The sequence below is a fragment of the Argopecten irradians genome, chromosome 16 (assembly GCF_041381155.1).
Source record: "Argopecten irradians isolate NY chromosome 16, Ai_NY, whole genome shotgun sequence".
Lineage (NCBI taxonomy): Eukaryota > Metazoa > Mollusca > Bivalvia > Pectinida > Pectinidae > Argopecten > Argopecten irradians.
This window is the reverse complement of record NC_091149.1, coordinates 8,099,331-8,120,086: the sequence shown is the minus strand read 5'-3', so window position 1 is coordinate 8,120,086 and position 20,756 is coordinate 8,099,331. Positions and strand designations below refer to the sequence as shown.

General features: G+C 41.4%; 1 protein-coding gene across 1 annotated transcript in view; it reads right to left on the bottom strand.

Annotated features, from left to right (window-relative positions):
* LOC138310291 (uncharacterized) overlaps positions 1-20,389 on the bottom strand; it is a 47,735-nt gene extending 27,346 nt beyond the window's left edge. The window contains exons 1-3 of the mRNA XM_069251428.1: positions 20,115-20,389; positions 14,427-14,538; positions 4,331-4,419 (exon numbers count right to left, since the gene is read on the bottom strand). Of these exons, the coding sequence (XP_069107529.1) occupies positions 4,331-4,419; positions 14,427-14,466 (129 nt within the window). The 5' untranslated portion in view covers positions 14,467-14,538; positions 20,115-20,389. The remainder of the gene's footprint in view (positions 1-4,330; positions 4,420-14,426; positions 14,539-20,114) is intronic.
* Positions 20,390-20,756: the final 367 nt, after the last annotated feature.

Sequence of the window (20,756 nt, the reverse complement as noted above, 5' to 3'; positions counted from 1 at the left end):
GGCAGAGAGAAACCTGAAACTAAAATAAAGAGTAAAGTCTTGCTAAGAGCCGATCTGCCAAAATCTTTCACAAGAATTAAAATACCTGTATATATACTATATGGTTTATCCCTGGGGCTACAGGGACATGTTGTGATGTGTGAGTTGACAGTGTTGTGATGGTGGTATTTCTGTGTACGAGTTGAGAGTGTTGTGATGGTGGTATTTCTGTGTGTGGGTTGAGACACAGGGACTTGTAACGTAGGTTGTGAGAAAGTCTGTTGTGTTTACATGTGTACTAGGCTTATATACTATATAAAAGGACAAGGGAACCAACGGTTCGCTTGGAAGATGTACATGTACACCTGCCTCTACAAAAGTCGCCCGTATTCCGTCAAACATGGATAAATATGTACATATATAATACCAATACATTCTTAAATAAATTTTCGACATGGAAAACACAACTTCAATCACGATATAATATATTAACATACCTTTATTTCATTATGAACGTGGAAAATGCCGTCAGATTTCCTTGCTGTCGTTATGCCTGTCCACTGAAATCTAGGTTAAACACGTTCGAGTGGATATTGTGTACCCCATACCCGGACCCGAACTGGAAACCCCATATGTGGTAACGCGATAAAGTAAAACATTAGAGTCTCGACTTATGTTAGATTCTTCAATTAATGATACGTGTATTTCAAATAAAGGTACTTCTAAGAACCTTAACCATGAAACTTAATTTATACAGAGTCTGGGTACAGAATTTCAGTGCAGTATCGGGTAAGGGCGAGTACACTAAAAAGGTACCCATCATCAATTACAATATGGCGGATTATACGAACAAGAGTCGAGTGCTGGATAAAAAAAGTGTGATTCCTCGCTTAGTTGTTGGATTGGATTAATGAAAGCGTTATCGGAGATAGCCTATTTGTATTTGCAATGGGAAAATATCACCAGAAAGTGAAATGAATGCATACAAAATTTGTTACAAGGGAATATGAGTGCCTTTGACCTAGATTTCACTGGACAGGCATAACGACAGTGAGGATATCTGACTGCATTTTTCACGTTCATAATGAAATAAAGGTATGTTAATATATTATTTCGTGTCTGAAGTTGTGTTTTCCGTATCGAAAATTTATTTAAGAATATATTAGTATTAAATATATACATATTTATCCATGTTTGACGGAATACGGGCGACTTTTGTAGAGGCAGGTGTACCTCTTCCAAGCGAGCTGTTGGTTCCCTTGTCCTTTTATATAGTATATAGGCATAATACACATGTATACACAACAGACTTTCTCACAACCTACATGTACGTTACAAGTCCCTGTGGGTTGAGAGTGTTGTGATGGTGGTATTTCTGTGTGTTGGTTGAGAGTGTTGTAATGGTGGTATTTCTGTGTGTGGGTGGAGAGTGTTGTGATGGTGGTATTTCTGTGTGTGGGTTGAGAGTGTTGTGATAGTGGTATTTCTGTGTGTTGGTTGAGAGTGTTGTAATGGTGGTATTTCTGTGTGTGGGTTGAGAGTGTTGTGATGGTGGTATTTCTGTGTGTTGGTTGAGAGTGTTGTAATGGTGGTATTTCTGTGTGTAGGTGGAGAGTGTTGTGATGGTGGTATTTCTGTGTGTGGGTTGAGAGTGTTGTGATGGTGGTATTTCTGTGTGTGGGTTGAGAGTGTTGTGATGGTGGTATTTCTGTGTGTGAGTTGAGAGTGTTGTGATGGTGGTATTTCTGTGTGTGTGTTGTGAGTGTTGTGATGGTGGTATTTCCGTGTATTAATTGAGAGGACCAGTTGTGATGTCAGTATTTCTGAGTCTGGCTTGGGACATGTTTTGATGGCGGTATTGATTGAAACACTGCAGCAGTCCCTGTGATGCAGGACGCAGTGTGACCCAGTACATACCGAAAATCAATACATCCTCACTAGGTCACTGACCGAGTTTTCAACATCTAAAACCCCAAAACCAGGAAGACATTATTTGTTTAAGTGTTAAAAGATGTCGGAGATTTCATATTGAACTTAAGGCTGAAATCTACATTTGTAACTTCACAATCAATCAAAATACCATGTAAAGTTTAATTTAATACAATAAATTTTCCACAACTTCAATACCTTCAAGCATCTGTACACCAATTTTTATTGGAATCAGACAAGTTTTTTTGTTGTTTTTTTTAATTCAGGCAAGTTTTAAATTTTAATGCTTTTTAAAGACAACTGCAGCCATTTTTGACTAAAACGCTGATGATTTCTTATCTTCACACCATTAAGTATGGTTGTATGCAATTTTGAAATTATATGCCGAATGGTTTTCAAAAATACACCAATAATTTCATACAGTTCTTCCAATCAACAACTCAGCACTTCCCTATAATTCCCTGACACCTAACCTCACACTATTCACTACCAAGACAGTAGTGATACTTTCACGTTTCCATGGAAACTACATAAATCACTTTATGTCTTAAACTGATGTCCTAGTGACCGCTGCAATATCAGGAATGGCCATGAAGCTGACCGCTTAACCCAACCACCCTGTAATTCCATAATGGATTATTCGACTTTTAGAATTAGCGGAGTTCAAATGTGTGTTAAGGGGTGACAAGTTTCTAGTATGTCCCCATGATGACCCTTCCTGCGTTTGACCTCGCCACTCTGACTGTGGTATCAATGTAGAGGCAAATGGTGCCATCAGATATACAGAATTAGGGCCACACTGATTGGAGGGCCTTGTGTAATGTTCGATCAATATGGCGATCAATATGGAACCCAAGGGAGCCAGGCACAGTAGCATACCAAACAGGTCAGCCTGAGGTCAAACAATGGCTGATCATAGTATAGATACACAGTACTGAGTCAACAGCTGATCAGAGAATCGTAACATTATACACCAAAGAACCAGTAAACTCTAGGTACTGTATTCGACCCAATAAGCGCCCAGGGTGTTTAAAAAATTGAAAAGAATGAAAAGGTGCTAATAGGACGAAATTGTATTGGAAATATATACATTTTTGTGTAGTTTTGGTCTTAATTTATGCCTGGGCAATTGAAATCAAGGCCTCAAAAAGGAGGAGGGGCGCTTATAGGGACACAGGCGCTTATTGGGTCGAATACGGTATATATACCTATGTACAGTCACCCATCTTACTGGTCAAACTGGCACAATAAGTCAAAGTGCCAATACTAAAAGCTGTCGGTATCAATATTTATAACATATATTGTGAGGGAAACACATTTTTATCCTTGTTTACCTAAGTTAAAGGGACAATTCAATGAGGCTAATTCTGTTACATAACCACGAAGCAAAATATGACAGAAATGTATTGTTCTATATTCCTTATGAAACATATAAGAAGAAATATTGAAAAATTCCACGATATTGTTAAGTCTTTTGATTGATACCATTGAAATTCCAAATCGTTGATCAATGCAATTAAGAAGGTATAACATGTATGCTGTACCCATACCCGAGCCAAAGTCTCATAAGTTAATCAAATGTAATACATAACCACTGAGGAGTTGGTAAAATTATATTTAGACAAGAACATGGATTTAATAACATGAGCACACTACTGTAAGAGCGATTTGAGTAGTTCTAGACAAAAAATTCTTAACTACACTCGCGAGAGCCAGGGTTCGACATACAAGACGTAGGACTACAATGTGTAATGGCAACGTTTCACATACATTTCATTACAGTGGGCTTTTCTGGCATATCACAGTAAAATCAACTAGTAATCTAATTTCCATTAGAACTGATTTGTCTCAGATATGTATGGAAATTTTAATGTAATGAATTGTTCCTTTAACACCATGCTTAGGTGAGATACCAATAATCTACTGTAGGGTAGCACTATTTATCACATATTTTGTGTGGAAAACAGTTTTTTGTCCCATACTTCACAGGAATATCTTGTGGTTGCTAGGGTAAACTATAATTGTATATCTTACATAGAAGAGTGTCAGACAGTACCGGTATACATGTACATACACTAGATAATTACGTGACATCATCAATACATGCGGGGGCAGAATTTTTCTTCTTTTTCTACTAAGTATAGGAGAAATGAATCAGTCAAGCTGACAAGGATATATCAAACCTTGTGAAAGATTTTGGCTGTCTACCCTTGGCTTTTACTTTAGACTTTTCTCTTGTTTTTAACATATGTATACTTTATAAATTTGTGCTTGAGAGTAAGTACTAGTGAGTAGAAAATAAATGGTTTTCTGTTCAGTTCACCATTAAGACTCAGTGAGAAGTGAGATAACTATTTCAAAATGGGAAGATAACTACTCTTATAACGGGAGCTAACTATTCTAATAAGGGGAGATAACTCACCTTGCATCCTTCGCAGGCGTGTACTCCATAATGGAAGCCACTGGCTTTGTCGCCACACACACGACATAAGACGGTATCACCGTCAAATTCTGAAAAAGACAGAAAGTCATCAATGATATTGCTCAAATACACATAAAGTAAATCATTTTAAGCATGATTTTGTGAAATCATTACATTTCATGGAGGTTAGTTTTTGTGATTTTTTTTTTTTTTTTTTACAGTGTTCAATATAATATCCAGTGTTAACAGCTTTTATATAAACTCATTGTTTTGATCAGGTTAATACATCTTTGTATTAACTTAAAAATTGACCAAGGGCAGAGACTGATTAGTAGAAAAAGCAGTAACAATATTCAACTGTCAAAATCCAACACGGTTTCTCATTAGTCCTACAATACTCGTTCCCATTTTATCAGGTTAACGTCCTATTAAACAACCATGTATGGACATGTCAGATTTGTTGGTGGAGGAAAGCCAGAGTACCCAGAGAAAAACAACCAACCAGTGGTTAGTACCTGGCAACTGCCATACATGGGATTCAACCTCGCGACCCAGAGGTGGAGGGCTTGTGGCCCCTACAAAACAATACATCCAAGGGAAGTCTACATAGGAAATTTGAGACAAATCCTTCAGACTAACTGACAAATTGCCACCTTGCTGTCCAATCGGACCAAAACTCTTTATTTATTATGCAACTTTAATACCCTCAGTTTGCAACATTAGTGCTCAAGGGGAGACTATGTGCATGTATATAAAACTTGAGTCCGATTCTTTTTTGATAAGTAATGAACAAATTGTTTATTATCAGACTCCTAGATCGCAGCCTACAGGCCATCTTGTTGTCCATTCGGTCCAAAATGGAATATACACAGCTGTGAGAAGCCTTATACACAGCTGTGAGAAGCCTTATACACAGCTGTGAGAAGCCTTATACACAGCTGTGAGAAGCCTTATACACAGCTGTGAGAAGCCTTATACACAGCTGTGAGAAGCCTTATACACAGCGGTCCAAAATGGAATATACACAGCTGTGAGAAGCCTTATACACAGCTGTGAGAAGCCTTATACACAGCTGTGAGAAGCCTTATACACAGCTGTGAGAAGCCTTATACACAGCTGTGAGAAGCCTTATACACAGCTGTGAGAAGCCTTATACACAGCTGTGAGAAGCCTTATACACAGCTGTGAGAAGCCTTATACACAGCTGTGAGAAGCCTTATACACAGCTGTGAGAAGCCTTATACACAGCTGTGAGAAGCCTTATACACAGCTGTGAGAAGCCTTATACACAGCTGTGAGAAGCCTTATACATAGGATATTCTTAGAAATAGTGGTATCAACAAGAGCTGTTGGAGAACAGCAAAGCTCGCCTATTCAGAAGAAGTTGATGTTCAAGTATTTACTATTTAAACCTGGAAATATGACAAATTAACAGACTCAAAAACCCCCTAAAGGGCCCCAAATTGGTTGTATTATCATGTTCAGCATCCATACACATTAGGAAAATAAAATCATAAACATTTATGATGACTTATGCTTAAACAATTGACAAAATAGAAACTTAATTGCTCAAAAACTTTAACATGAAAATATGACAAATTAACAGACTCAAAAACCCCCTAAAGGGCCCCAAATTGGTTGTATTATCACGTTCAGCATCCATACACATTAAGAAAATAAAATCATAAACATTTATGATGACTTATGCTTAAACAATTGACAAAATAGAAACTTGCTCAAAAACCTGAACATGAAAATATGACAAATTAACAGACTCAAAAACCCCCTAAAGGCTCCCAAATTGGTTGTATTATCACGTTCAGCATCCATACACATTAGGAAAATAAAATTATAAACATTTATGATGACTTAAGCTTATACAATAGACAAAATAGAAACTTGCTCAAAAACTTTAACATGGAAATATGATAAATTAACAGACTTAAAAAAACTCTAAAGGGCGCCAAATTGGTTGTATTATCACGTTCAGCATCCATACACATTAGGAAAATAAAATCATAAACATTTATGGTGACTTAATAAGCTTAAAAAATTGACGAAACAGAAACTTGCTCAAAAACTTTAACGTGAAATAGGACGCCAACGCTGACGCCAACGCCGACGCCGGGGTGACAACATTAGCTCCCCCTATTCTTCGAATAGGCGAGCTAAAAATCGTAGATCAGACGAGGAGACAAACGATGGATAAATAGCCAATCATCACTATCGGTACCATAGTTGATTTCCAGCAGGTAACATAAATACAAAACAAACATAAGCATACCAACAAAATTTATCAAGGTGCGTTTTAACTATGAATCAGAGGTCTTGACCTTAACAGTCCCCAACCTGTAAGGACCAATGGTCATGCAGCTAACAATGATCTATTGTCCATTCGTTAGCCCCAGTATACTACAGATAGTAATCTATTGTCCATTCGTTAGCCCCAGTATACCACAGATAGTAATCTAATACATCGAGTGTTTAAGTTTATTTCTGATAACAAGCATATTCTTGTGTAGCAGAATTGGAATCGGTCAATCATCGGTGACCAGGTAGCTCATAGGGAGAGTATTCCGCTAGTGTTCAGAGGTCCCGGGTTCGAATCCCGGTCTGGCCCCTTCCATTTTCTACTCTCCTGTTACACTTGTAAATCATTGTGCACCTTACTCTAGCATTTATCATGTGGTACTGCATCCTGAAGCAATAATTAGGGTTGGAGGGTTGGAGGGGGTGGGGGCACAAATATGGTATATGGTGCCACTCTATGTGTACAATTGATCTCTGATCCTCATAATGCCTCACTTTCCCAGCATTTATCATTGTTATGCTGCTGTGGTGTGTATAGTATATAGTGTATATATTGTATGTGGTGTATGTAGTTCAGCAGGTTGATCATCACCTATTAACCTACTTCAGGCCTCACTGAACATTTTGATGTAAACAAGCCACTGCTTACATTTAGCAGGTAGCACTGGTTTAAACAGCACAGTGTACACGGTATCCCCTCTTTTTGCTGGTAAGACTAATAGAGGTTCACCAACATATGACTGTTGTTTATCATGTTTATCGTTAGTTAAACTAACGAGAGTTTATACATAAACATGATCAATAACAGTCTATCTTTAATCTATCTTTATACCGTGGTGATAACTTGTAAACTTAACCCCATACAATGTATCGTAATATCTTTCCGCCATAAAATATATTATGCCTAAATAGAGAGCCAATAATATGTTGTTTTAATACATTGAATAAACAAAATCGTGTTATACGATAAATACAATGCTATTAAAGGAAAATGTACTATAAAAAGTAGTCCAAAGTTAAAAGCCAATCGGCAACAGATGCCGGAGTCGACCAATCAGAGCTCGAAGCGCAGCATTTTATATGTAGGTGTTTCCTACACTAGAGGGGTGTGTAAAACACAAACGTTAACAAACCGCGATGGAGTTTATCACATGATTTTTCATTGCAAAACATGCTTAGTTATGGGATAAAAATAGTTTTTAAATTTGCACTAGTTTTACTTTCAAAATCTGTGAAATATACTGAAGCAAATTATATGCTTTATTGATTCTATATTTATCCATTCGTAATTATTTGAGAAATTGTTTATAGCAATATGACCAAATTGACCCCTTTTTGGCCTCAATCCTAACGTATCATTCTGCTTATTTTTCGAGTCTTTGAACTTGAAGAGCTCAATTAATGCTTTTCAGGCGCGATGGATTACATTTGCATCAAATTTAAGCATGCTTATCCAGCAACAAATCGACACGTCTCCTTAAAGGCCCACTACCTTTCCGAAACGGCTTTTAATTTTTAAAATGGGAATGTAAAACAAGATCGATAATTTTGTAGAGTCTTAAAAATAATTAACTTACCGTTAATACTACATTTATCATCACCTTCTGAACGGTTTGATTAAAATAAATAAAATGTTTATTTTCATAATGCGGGTCGTATTATGTTTCCCGCCGTCGTCCTAAATACCACGCGGTAGTTGACTATCACTGCGCCAGACTGCATAACTGCGAATTGACCCTCCACTGTTTTCATACATTACGCAGGAAATCTTGCATATGTTTGGTGTCGTAACCTTATTTTAGGTCATTGGTATGCATTTTCTGACGTTATTAATGTTTTTTAAGAAACCTTTATATTTTTGCTCCGGAAAGGTAATGGGCCTTTAAGGCAGCATTACCCCTAAAGTATCGGGTGAACATTTTTGTATTTATGATCACATTTTGTGAAAGTTTTTGACATTTATAAACCATAGGTAATTGAACAGATATGTAGAACAACTGGTCAGTCCATTCATTAGCTGTCTGTTTACAAGACAGTGACCTCGATTATGTTAATTAGTCAGACTTTTCAGGTAAACAGGTGAATCATCTAATCAGTTTTGTTTCCTAGGATTGACTGATATACAGGTTTCAATGAGTGAAGTCCACGAAACTGCAAGTTGTGACATAAAAAAGAAATAAAATTGTTTTCAATAAAACAATCCATTGTCCTGAACATAACAGATCGATATCCTGCCAGTGTAAGCCTTCTATAGCTTTATGACCCCAGTTTGACCTCTGTTTGACCTTTATACTCCAATGCATAATTACTTGTAAACATCTCAGGACAGAACCTAGATAGTCAGTTTTCAAATACAAAATGAATTGTTTTCCATGAATGGTTCATCACATTATCTAATCGCAGGTTATAGCCCAAAACCCCCCATCTAGCAGTCCCTCTCCTCCTGCGCCCCCAGGCCCACCCCCTATCCAAGTTACCTACCATCCCTCCTCTCCCACCCCTGGGCCAACCCCATCCAAGTTACCTGCCATCCCTTCCCCCAACCCCTGGACCCACCCTCATCCAAGTTACCTGCCATACTTCGCCCTAACCCCAGGCCCACCCCCTATCCAAGTTACCTGCCATCCCTCCCCTCCCACCCCTGGGCCAACCTCATCCAAGTTACCTACCATCCCTTCCCCCAACCCCTGGGCCAACCCATCCAAGTTACCTGCCATCCCTCCCCCAACCCCGGACCCACCCTCATCCAAGTTACCTGCCATACCTCGCCCCCCAACCCCGGGCCCACCCCCTATCCAAGTTACCTGCCATCCCTCCCCTCCAACCCCTAGGCCCATCCTTCCAAGTGACCTGCCATCCCACCCTTGGGCCCACCCCCATCCAAGTTACCTGCAATCCCTTCCCTCAACCCCTGGACACACCCTCATCCAAGTGACCTGCCATCCCTCCCCTCCCACCCCTAGCCCCACTCTCATCCAAATGACCTGCAATCCCTTCCCCCAACCCCTGGACCCATCCTCATCCAAGTTTGCCTGCCATAACACGCCCCAATCCCGGGCCTAACCCCCTATCCAAGTTACCTGCCATCCCTCCCCTCCCACCCCTGGGCCCCACCCCTATCCAAGTTACCTGCCATCCCTCCCCCTCAACCCCTGGACACACCCCATCCAAGTTACCTGCCATCCCTCCCCTCCCACCCCTGGCCCACTCCCATCCAAGTTACCTGCCATCCCTTCCCCCAACCCTGGGCCCACCCCCATCCAAGTTACCTGCCATCCCTCTCCTCCCAAATCCCTGGGCCCAGGCCCATCCAAGTTACCTGCCATCCCTCCCCCCCACCCTTGACACCCAACCTAGGGCCAAGTTACCTGCCATCCCCCCCCTCCCACCCTAGGCCATCCTTCCAAGTGACCCCCATCCCACCCCTGGGCCCACCCTATCCAAGTTACCTGCAATCCCTCCTTCTCATCCCCTGGGCCCACCCCCTATCCAAGTTACCTGCCATCCCCTCCCCTCACCATTCCTGGGCTCTCCCCTATCCAAGTTACCTACCATCCCTCCCCTCTCACCCCTTGGCCCAGGCCCATCCAAGTTACCTGCCATACCTTACCCCAACCCTGGGCCCACCCCCTATCAAAGTTACCTGGCATCCCTCTCCTCCCACCCCTGGGCCCAGGCCCATCAAAGTTACCTGACCTCCCTCCCCCCCCTCCTAGGGCCCACCCCCTATCCAAGTTACCTGCCATAAATCCCCTCCCACCCCTGCGCCAACCCTATCCAAGTTACCTGCAATCCCTCTCTTCCCATCCCCTGGCCCACTCCCAACCAAGTTACTTGCCATCCCACCCCTCACACCCCTGGGCCCATTCCCTATCCAAGTTACCTGCCATCCCTCCTCTCACACCCCTGGGCCCATTCCCTATCCAAGTTACCTGCCATCTCTTCTCCCATCCCATATCCAAGTTACCTGCCATCCCTTCTCCCATCCCATATCCAAGTTACCTGCCATCCTTTCTCTCCCATCCCTGGGCCAACCCCTATACAAGCTACCTGCCATCCCTCCTCCCACCCCCTAGGCCCACCCTTCCAAGTGACCTGCCATCCCACCCCTGGGCCCACCCCCTACCAAGTTACCTGCAGGGCCCACCCCCTATCCAAGTTACCTGCCATAAATCCCCTCCCACCCCTGGGCTCTCCGTATCCAAGTTACCTGCCATCCCTCCCTTCCCATCCCCTGGCCCACTCCCAACCAAGTTACTTGCCATCCCTCCCCTCACACCCTGGACCCATTCCCTATCAAGTTACCTGCCATCCCTCCTCTCCCACCCCTGGGCCCATTCCCTATCCAAGTTACCTGCCATCCCTCCTCTCACACCCCCACTGGGCCCACCCCCTATCCAAGTTACCTGCCATCCCCCTCCCACCCCTCCCATCCCATATCCAAGTTACCTGCCATCCTTTCTCCCTTCCCATCCCCTGGCCAACCCCCTATACAAGTTACCTGCCATCCCTCCTCCCACCCCTCTGGACCCATTCCCTATCCAAGTTACCTGCCATCCCTCCTCTCACACCCCTGGGCCCATTCCCTATCCAAGTTACCTGCCATCCCTCCTCTCACACCCCTGGGCCCATTCCCTATCCAAGTTACCTGCCATCCCTTCTCCCATCCCATATCCAAGTTACCTGCCATCCTTTCTCTCCCATCCCTGGGCCAACCCCCTATACAAGTTACCTGCCATCCCTCCTCCCACCCCCTGGCCCATCCCCATCCAAGTTACCTGCCATCCCTCCTCCCAACCCCAGGCCCACCCCATCCAAGTTACCTGCCATCCCTCCTCCCAACCCCAGGCCCACCCCATCAAAGTTACCTGTCATCCCTCCCCTCACACCCCTGGACCCACAACCTATATCCAAGTTATCTGCCATCCCTTCCATTGGGTTGCCGAATTTGATGAACTGATAACAGCTAGCATTAAGATCCCTGTCCATATAGCTACCTCACAGCATTCCAATCAGGTTGTTGGTAAACAGGTCTAAACTAGTATATATTTGGCTACAATAGCTTGTGACGATATATTGTACCAACAGGAAAAACCTGTCAATTATGTAAAATATACTGTAACTTGTAACTTGTCTTAACCGGCTGTCACTGGGACCAGCATGTATTATGACCAGTATAACAGATTTTCTGGATTGCACCGATTTTTTTTTGTTGACTTTTTGAAGGGGAGGGGGGGGGGGGGGGGGGGGGGGGGGGGGGGGGGGGGGGGTGGCTGAGTGGTTAAGATGTCTCGACATATTACCACAAGCCCTCCACCTCTGGATCGCGAGTTGGAATCCAACGTGGGGCAGTTGCCAAGTACTGACCACTAGTCAGTGGTTTTTCTCCGGGTACTCCGGCTTTCCTCCACCAACAAACCTGGCACATCCTTACTTGACCCTGGCTATTAATAGGACGTTAAACTAATAAACCCTGCACAGATTTTAATTACAGCTAATTAATATGGAAAATGCCATATAATGCTTGTTACACCGAGTCTGGATTAGACAAGGGTCATATAATGCTTATTACACAGGGTCTGGATTAGACAAGGGGCATATTATGCTAATTACACAGAGTCTGGATTAGACAATGGCTGTATAATGCTTATTACACAGGGTCTGGATTAGACAAGGGGTGTATAATGCTTATTACACAGGGTCTGGATTAGACAAGGGCTGTATAATGCTTATTACACAGGGTCTGGATTAGACAAGGGCTGTATAATGCTTATTACACAGGGTCTGGATTAGACAAGGGCTGTATAATGCTTATTACACAGGGTCTGGATTAGACAAGGGGCATATAATGCTTATTACACAGGGTCTGGATTAGACAAGGGGCATATAATGCTTATTACAAAGGGTCTGGATTAGACAAAGGGTGTATAATGCTTATTACACAGGGTCTGGATAAAACAAGGGGCATATAATGCTTATTACACAGAGTCTGGATTAGACAAGGGGCATATAATGCTTATTACACAGGGTCTGGATTAGACAAGGGGCATATAATGCTTATTACACAGGGTCTGGATTAGACAAGGGGCATATAATGCTTATTACACAGGGTCTGGATTAGACAAGGGGCATATAATGCTTATTACACAGGGTCTGGATTAGACAAGGGCTGTATAATGCTTATTACACAGGGTCTGGATTAGACAAGGGGCATATAATGCTTATTACACAGGGTCTGGATTAGACAAGGGGTGTATAATGCTTATTACACAGGGTCTGGATTAGACAAGCGACATATAATGCTTATTACACAGGGTCTGGATTAGACAAGGGGCATATAATGCTTATTACACAGGGTCTAGATTAGACAAGGGACATATAATGCTTATTACACAGGGTTTGGATTAGACACGGGGCGTATAATGCTTATTACACAGGGTCTGGATTAGACAAGGGGCGTATAATGCTTATTACACAGGGTCTGGATTAGACAAGGGGTGTATAATGCTTATTACACAGGGTTTGGATTAGACAAGGGGCATATAATGCTTATTACACAGGGTCTGGATTAGACAAGCGACGTATAATGCTTATTACACAGAGTCTGGATTAGACAAGGGCTGTATAATGCTTATTACACAGGGTCTGAATTAGAAAAGCGATGTATAATGCTTATTACACAGGGTTTGGATTAGACAAGGGGCGTATAATGCTTATTACACAGGGTCTGGATTAGACAAGGGGTGTATAATGCTTATTACACAGGGTCTGGATTAGACAAGGGGTGTATAATGCTTATTACACAGGGTTTGGATTAGACAAGGGGCATATAATGCTTATTACACAGGGTCTGGATTAGACAGGGGTCGGTTTTGACAAATTTTACTGTATTAAAACACTTGAAATTATTTTACACATTGGATGTTCATAGGACATAAAATAAAATGCTAAATGTTTGCTATAAATGTAATTAATACATATATGATCACTGTTATGGTAAACAAATAATTCACCCATCCAACTTACCAGACATATATCCCTTTCCCCCATCCACAAGCCCACTCCTTTCCAAGTTACTTGGTTTGAAAAGTATCAGATGCCCCATATATACAACTCCCCCACCCCAGCAAACTAGGAAAATAGCTTTTAGCGTTTTTGAACTGAATAAATAAAGGCGAATTGGACATCCTTGTCTGAAGGTCTCTTTCCTCTTTTCCATGTTTTGATTCACTATCTCACTTCCCTGTAGTCGGCAAGATTTTACCCTCTTTTTACCAACACGTTTTTACCCTCCCTTTTCCCTTCTTTGTATTGACATTTTTTTACCAACACTATTTTACCCTCCCTCTTCCCTTCTTTGTAACTACATGATTTTACTCTCTTTTTATTGACACGATTTTTTCCTCCCTCCTCCCTTCTATGTATTGACATGATTTTACCCTCTTTTTATCAACACTATTTTACCCTCCCTCTTCCCTTCTTTGTAACTACATGATTTTACTCTCTTTTTACCAACATGATTTTGTCATCACTCTTCCCTTTTTTGTATCAACACGATTTTACCCTCTTTTTATTGACACAATTTTACCCTCCCTCTTCCCTTCTTTGTATCTACATGATTTTATCCTCTTTTTACTGACACAATTTTATCCTCCCTTTCCCCTTCTTTTTAAGACAAAACTTTGTTTTCTGATCAGATATCTCACTCATCCCTAAACTTTTATAATGAACTGTTCCAGCCTTTGTCAAAGCAGGGTTCAAATTTGTTATGAGGGGTACGACTTACCTAATCCATCCAGACTAGCCTCCTTGCCCATTGTGGTCATACTAATTTGCTCAGAGTATTGTTCCTCTGTGGTTTCCTCCTTCAAATCATCCCCGTACGACCTCCGCCACACCTAAAACATAAAATACAATGTAATACAATACCACAAAACAACCACAATGTAATGTTGAACAACCTGACCGCTGCAAAATATGTAATTCTGTATGACCTTCGTCACAAAATATTTACAATGTCATTCTATACGAACTCCGCCGCAAAATATCTTCAATGTAATTCTGTATGACCTTCGACACAAAATATTTACAATGCCATTCTGTATGACCTTCGTCACAAAATATTTACGATGTAATTTTGTACGACCTCCGCCACAAAATATTAACAATGTTATTCTATACAACCTCTGTCACAAAATATTCATAATGTAATTCTATACGACCTCTGCTACAAAATAATTACAATGTAAATCTGTACGATCTGTCCAATGTTTTTCTGTACGACCTCTGTCAAGAAATTATTACAATGTAATTGTGTACAGTCTGTCCCACAAAATAATTACAATGTAATTCCGTACAACCTATGCCACAAAATATTTATTCTGTACGACCTCTGTCACAAAATTATTACAACGTAACATGTACAGTCTGTCCACAAAATAATTACAATGTAATTCTGTATGATCTGTCCCACAAAATAATTACAATGTAATTCTGTACGACCTCAACCTGCCACACAAACAAAATATTTACAATTGTAATTATGTACAACCTACAGCACAAAATGATTACAAAGCAATTCTTACAATGTAATTCTGTACGACTTCCGCCACAAAATAATTACAATATTATAATATACGATCTCCGCCACAATTACAAAATTAGGAACTAAAAAATCATAATAATTCGTAATACCATGAACAACAGAATCTCCAACAAATCCATGAATACGCTATGTTTCATCCCCAAAATCAAAACATTAATACCAAAAACAATGGTGTCACCTGCAATTCCATAGATATGGTATGTTTTACACAGCAAAACCAAACATAAATACCATGAATGATGGTGTATTCAGCAAATCCATAGTTATGCTATATTTTCCTTTCTTCCACCGATTATTCGACAATGCCATTATGGAAAATATTCATGCAAGATACAAATTGTATTTGCGATTCTTCTGCTGGATGCCGGAGGATGTTTTTCCTATATGAGCTGTAGCCTCACCTCTCTAACTGATATTTAAGTGTGATCAACTGTGATTTATTTGTTACAGGTTTTGTCATTGGGCGACTGACAGCTTGATCTTCAAAAGTAAGAAATTTGTCTAGGTTAATTACAGTTCGCCATGTTTGGTTTTTCTGAGAAACTTCAAAACAGCCTTTTGTTTTTTATTGGTGAAATATATAGGATTGGCTGCCTGAGCAGTGAAATACAAACATTCATGCTTGTTTGTCTCATCTTCTTGGCTACAAATAATATTGTCGATAATGTCAAAGTTCATAAAAATTAACATCAAGGTCACAAGGTCATCAGTATACCAGCAGATAACTATGGTTGGAATACAGGATAAATTAATTCCGCATATTAGCAAGTTATCTGCCATAACGAGTATCCTTATGAATTCTCAGTAAGGGCACTAAGGCTACAGTATAAATGCAGTATGAATATACAGCATGGATGCAGTATGAACATAGCATGGATTTGGGGATTTTTTTTACACCACTAAACCATGGTTACCAAATGTTCTTCCCAGTTTGTTTCCATGGTAACCGTTATTATAGAATGTGATGTGTCAAATACTGGACATTCATATCTTATAACAATCGACCAAGTTTGGAAAAAATTGATTCAAAAGCTACATAACAAATAATTGGCTATTTTCACAAAAACTGTGCATATAGTTATCTGCTTACCATGGCAACCACCAAAGAATGATCTATGTCTGACAAATGACAGAGGGATCGTTTCTCTACTTTTCAGCCATCTTGTTGACCGATCAGTCCCAAAATGCAATATGCACAACTAGGGCACTACAGGAACCTACAAATGAAATTTGAGACAGATCCCTTCATTACTTTTAGAGAAATAGCGGTAACAAATTTTAACTACCAAAATACAGGATGGTGACTGCTTGGCCATTTTGATGACAGATCAGTTGAAAAATATAATATGCACAACTAGAGCCCTTGAGGAAACTACAGATGAAATTTAAGAAAAATACCTTCAGTACTTTTTGATAAATAGATGTAACAACTTTCAACTACCAAATTCCAAAATGGTGGCTGGTCGGATATCTTGTTGACTGATCGGTCCCAAAACACAATATGCAAAACTAGAGCTCTAGGGGAACCTATGAAATTTGGGAAAGTTCCCTTCAGTACTTTCTGAGAAATAGCGGTAACAAACTTTAACTATCAAAATCCTAGATGGCCATCTTGTTAACCAATCGATTCCAAAATGCAACATGCACAACTATGTCCCTTGGGACACCGATCTCTTTAGTACTTTCTGAGAAAAGTGGTAAGAAGAATTGTTAACAGACAGACAGACAGACAGGAGACGGACCACGGATGAAAGACAATTTGAATAGCCCACCATCTGATGATAGTGAGTTAAAAAACCTGCATACACATCTAGAATTGATCCCCATCATTGCTGTGAAGTTTCATTTGAAATCGACCCAGCTGTTTATGTGGAGTTGGAAAACTGTTAATCTGGTTACCATCCAAAGTTTCATCAAACAAAAACCTATACGCACATCTAAACATGGTCCTCAACATTGCTGCCAACGAAATTGTTTATGAACAGGCCATTTCAGTATAAACCTCTATGTTCATCTTGGCTAGCCAATGGTTACTATCTGCCTTATTGCGTCTTTGCATATTACAGAGTTAGTTCCCTTGCGGGCAGGTATCCATTGTGAAGTAATAATTTTGTGAGTGCAATTCACATAGTTTTCTCCAAAAACTATGACGTTATGCTTGTAGACACATGACTTCACAATCAATACCTACCCGCAGGTGCAGATAACTCTGTAATATGCAAATACAGAATAACCCCTCCCCTCTGTCCACCTTGGCTAGCAAAAGGTTACAATCTACCTTATAACCCCCTCCTCTCTGTCGATCTTGGCTAGCCAAAGGTAACAATCTGTCTTATAACCCCCTCCCCTTTGTCCATCTTGGCTAGCAAAGGTTACTGTCTGCCTTACAACCCCCTCTCCTTCGTCCATCTTGGCTAGCCAAGGGTAACAATCTGCCTTATAACCCCTTCCCCTTCGTCCATCTTGGCTAGCCAAGGTTATTGTCTGCCTTATAACCCCCTCCCCTCCGTCCATCTTGGCTAGCCAAGGTTATTGTCTGCCTTATAACCCCCTCCCCTCCATCCATCTTGGCTAGCCAAGGTTACTATCTGCCTTATAACCCCCTCCCCTCCGTCCATCTTGGCTAGCCAAGGGTAACAATCTGCCTTATAACCCCCTCCCCTCCATCCATCTTGGCTAGCCAAGGTTATTATCTGCCTTATAACCCCCTCCCCTCCGTCCATCTTGGCTAGCCAAGGTTATTATCTGCCTTATAACCCCCTCCCCTCCGTCCATCTTGGCTAGCCAAGGGTAACAATCTGCCTTATAACCTCCTCCCCTCCATACATCTTGGCTAGCCAAGGTTATTATCTGCCTTATAACCCCCTCCCCTTCGTCCATCTTGGCTAGCCAAGGTTACTATCTGCCTTACAACCCCTCCCCTCCATACATCTTGGCTAGCCAAGGGTAACAATCTGCCTTATAACCCCCTCCCCTCCGTCCATCTTGGCTAGCCAAGGTTACTATCTGCCTTATAACCCCTCCCCTCCGTCCATCTTGGCTAGCCAAGGTTACTATCTGCCTTATAACCCCCTCCCCTCCATACATCTTGGCTAGCCAAGGTTATTATCTGCCTTATAACCCCCTCCCCTCCATCCATCTTGGCTAGCCAAGGTTACTATCTGCCTTATAACCCCCTCCCCTCCGTCCATCTTGGCTAGCCAAGGGTAACAATCTGCCTTATAACCCCCTCCCCTCCATCCATCTTGGCTAGCCAAGGTTACTATCTGCCTTATAACCCCTCCACTCCATCCATCTTGGCTAGCCAAGGGTAACAATCTGCATTATAACCCCTTCCCCTCCGTCCATCTTGGCTAGCCAAGGTTACTATTGGCTTTTACTTCTTTTCTCCTTGATGGAGTGGATATATAGTCCACACTTCGTAAATCCCATTGGGCTGCCTTTCTGATTTCATTGGATGCAGCTTTTATTGGCTGCATCCAATCAGAATATGCCATACATTTGATCATGTGTCAATGCATAACTCAGCAGAAGCCTCAAAGAAATGTAAACAATACAAAGCATAGTGCAGTCCAAGCTATGCCAAGAAGCAAAGAAAAACATTGTCTGCATAATAAACACATGAATTGAGGACATAATCTTAAAGGAAGGATTTTAACAGTGTTGTATCCAGCAGCTTTAAACAGTCGAGGGATATGGCATGAAGTGTGCCAATTTTGTAACAGGAGAGAAAATGTAGTGGCCATGCAGATGGAGGTTGGATTCAAGGACCTCCAAAACTTGTCAAATTTTTACTCTACCTATTCAGCAACCTGGCCAATTCTGCCACGGATATGGTTGCATTAATATGCAGCGGGATTGGACTGGGGCGATCATCAGTGACCAGGTAGCTCAGTCGGTAGAGCACTCGGCTAGTGTTTGGAGGGTCCCGGGTTCGAATCCTGGTCTGGCCGCTATATTTTCTCCTCTTCTAGCTGTTAAAGAATTGGCGCCTAACTAAATAACCCACGGTGGTGGTGTTTGGAAGGGTCTGGTATGTCTTTTTTTGATGGCGAAGACTTCGAGAAAGGAGGGAGGAGTGTAGCGGAATTGGACTGGGGCGATCATCGGTGACCAGGTGTTCTCCTCTCCTGTTACAAATACATCTATAAAAGCTATGTCCCTTTGTGATCGCAATGATAATGCAGAAGTTTTAAATCGTTGTCATGGCATCCAAGTCTATCTAGTCCTGAAACTAAAAGTTTTCTGGACATCGTCACAGGCGACATATCCCAATCCAGGGAATCATTCACCTGGTGCATGATATTTTCATTGTACCTGCTGTTAATATCACTTTATAATCCTGGGTATTTTAAAGTCAATAGCCTCATAGCTATATGTAGAACTAATCTCTGGTACACGTGCACTCTAAAGTTTTCATGTTAAGGCATGATGTTTGCTCTCAAATCATAACAGACAATACCACAACAACAGCCCTTTGACAATGGACAGACGTGTTACATGATTTCGGCTGACAACGACTGTCAGCCCAGAACCCTGAAGGTTATGACGTCCGACAGTGGTAAAAAAACGGCATATCGGACACTATGTGTTATAAACAACCCAAAAACAATATGAGTAACAATAGCATACAACATATTGTCTGGGTTTGATATGTGTTCCATAGCATCCCATGTTTATCGTTAGGGTCAAACAACACGCTAAATATGGTACCGGAATAACGACATCGTAAAGTATACATAAACAAGGGTATCTGGTACATTCACAATCGCCGGCATTCCGAACCGGCAAGGCCGTCAAACAGACCACTTAGACAAAGAACCTACAACAAAATAACAAGCCGAAAACTGTCGATAGGAGTATACATACGGGGGGCCCAGGCTTGGAGACACTGTAACCCTCGTGGTTCGGGCATTCGTCGATACAGGAGCCGAGAAAATGGTCTCGGGACTGGCCTTCCTCGATGTGTTGATTGAACTTTCAGTGACAGAGTGACACACATTTCAGACCTCAGGCTGACCCATTTCCTCGCCCACCGGATCGTCGGTTTTGATTGGTCGATCGAAGGACACTGACATTTACTACTTCGGAACAAAAATGACAGATTTTACCCCTAAAACCGGCATAGATTCCGAATTTTATCGCTAGGTCGGTATCATTAATGTATATTGTTATGATAAAATACAATCTAATAGTTGATGAGTCTAATAATAAGGAAATACTGGGTTGTTTTTGGTCTTGGGCAATATGTAGGTCAAAATGTCTAGCCAATCAGAAACGGTTTTACATAAAAGGGTTTCAGGTGCATCGAACTATGTGTTATGCGAGAAAAGAAGTAAACAACTATATATAGAACCGTGTCATGCCGAAAACAAGCAATAACCAGCTGATTGGTCTAATATTAGGATATAATAGTTAAAGGCCACAGCTGGACGCCGGTGGTATTAGTCCGGTTTTGAGACGGGGATATAGACTTACCTTGAAATGAAATGAGTGTAAAAACGTACGTTA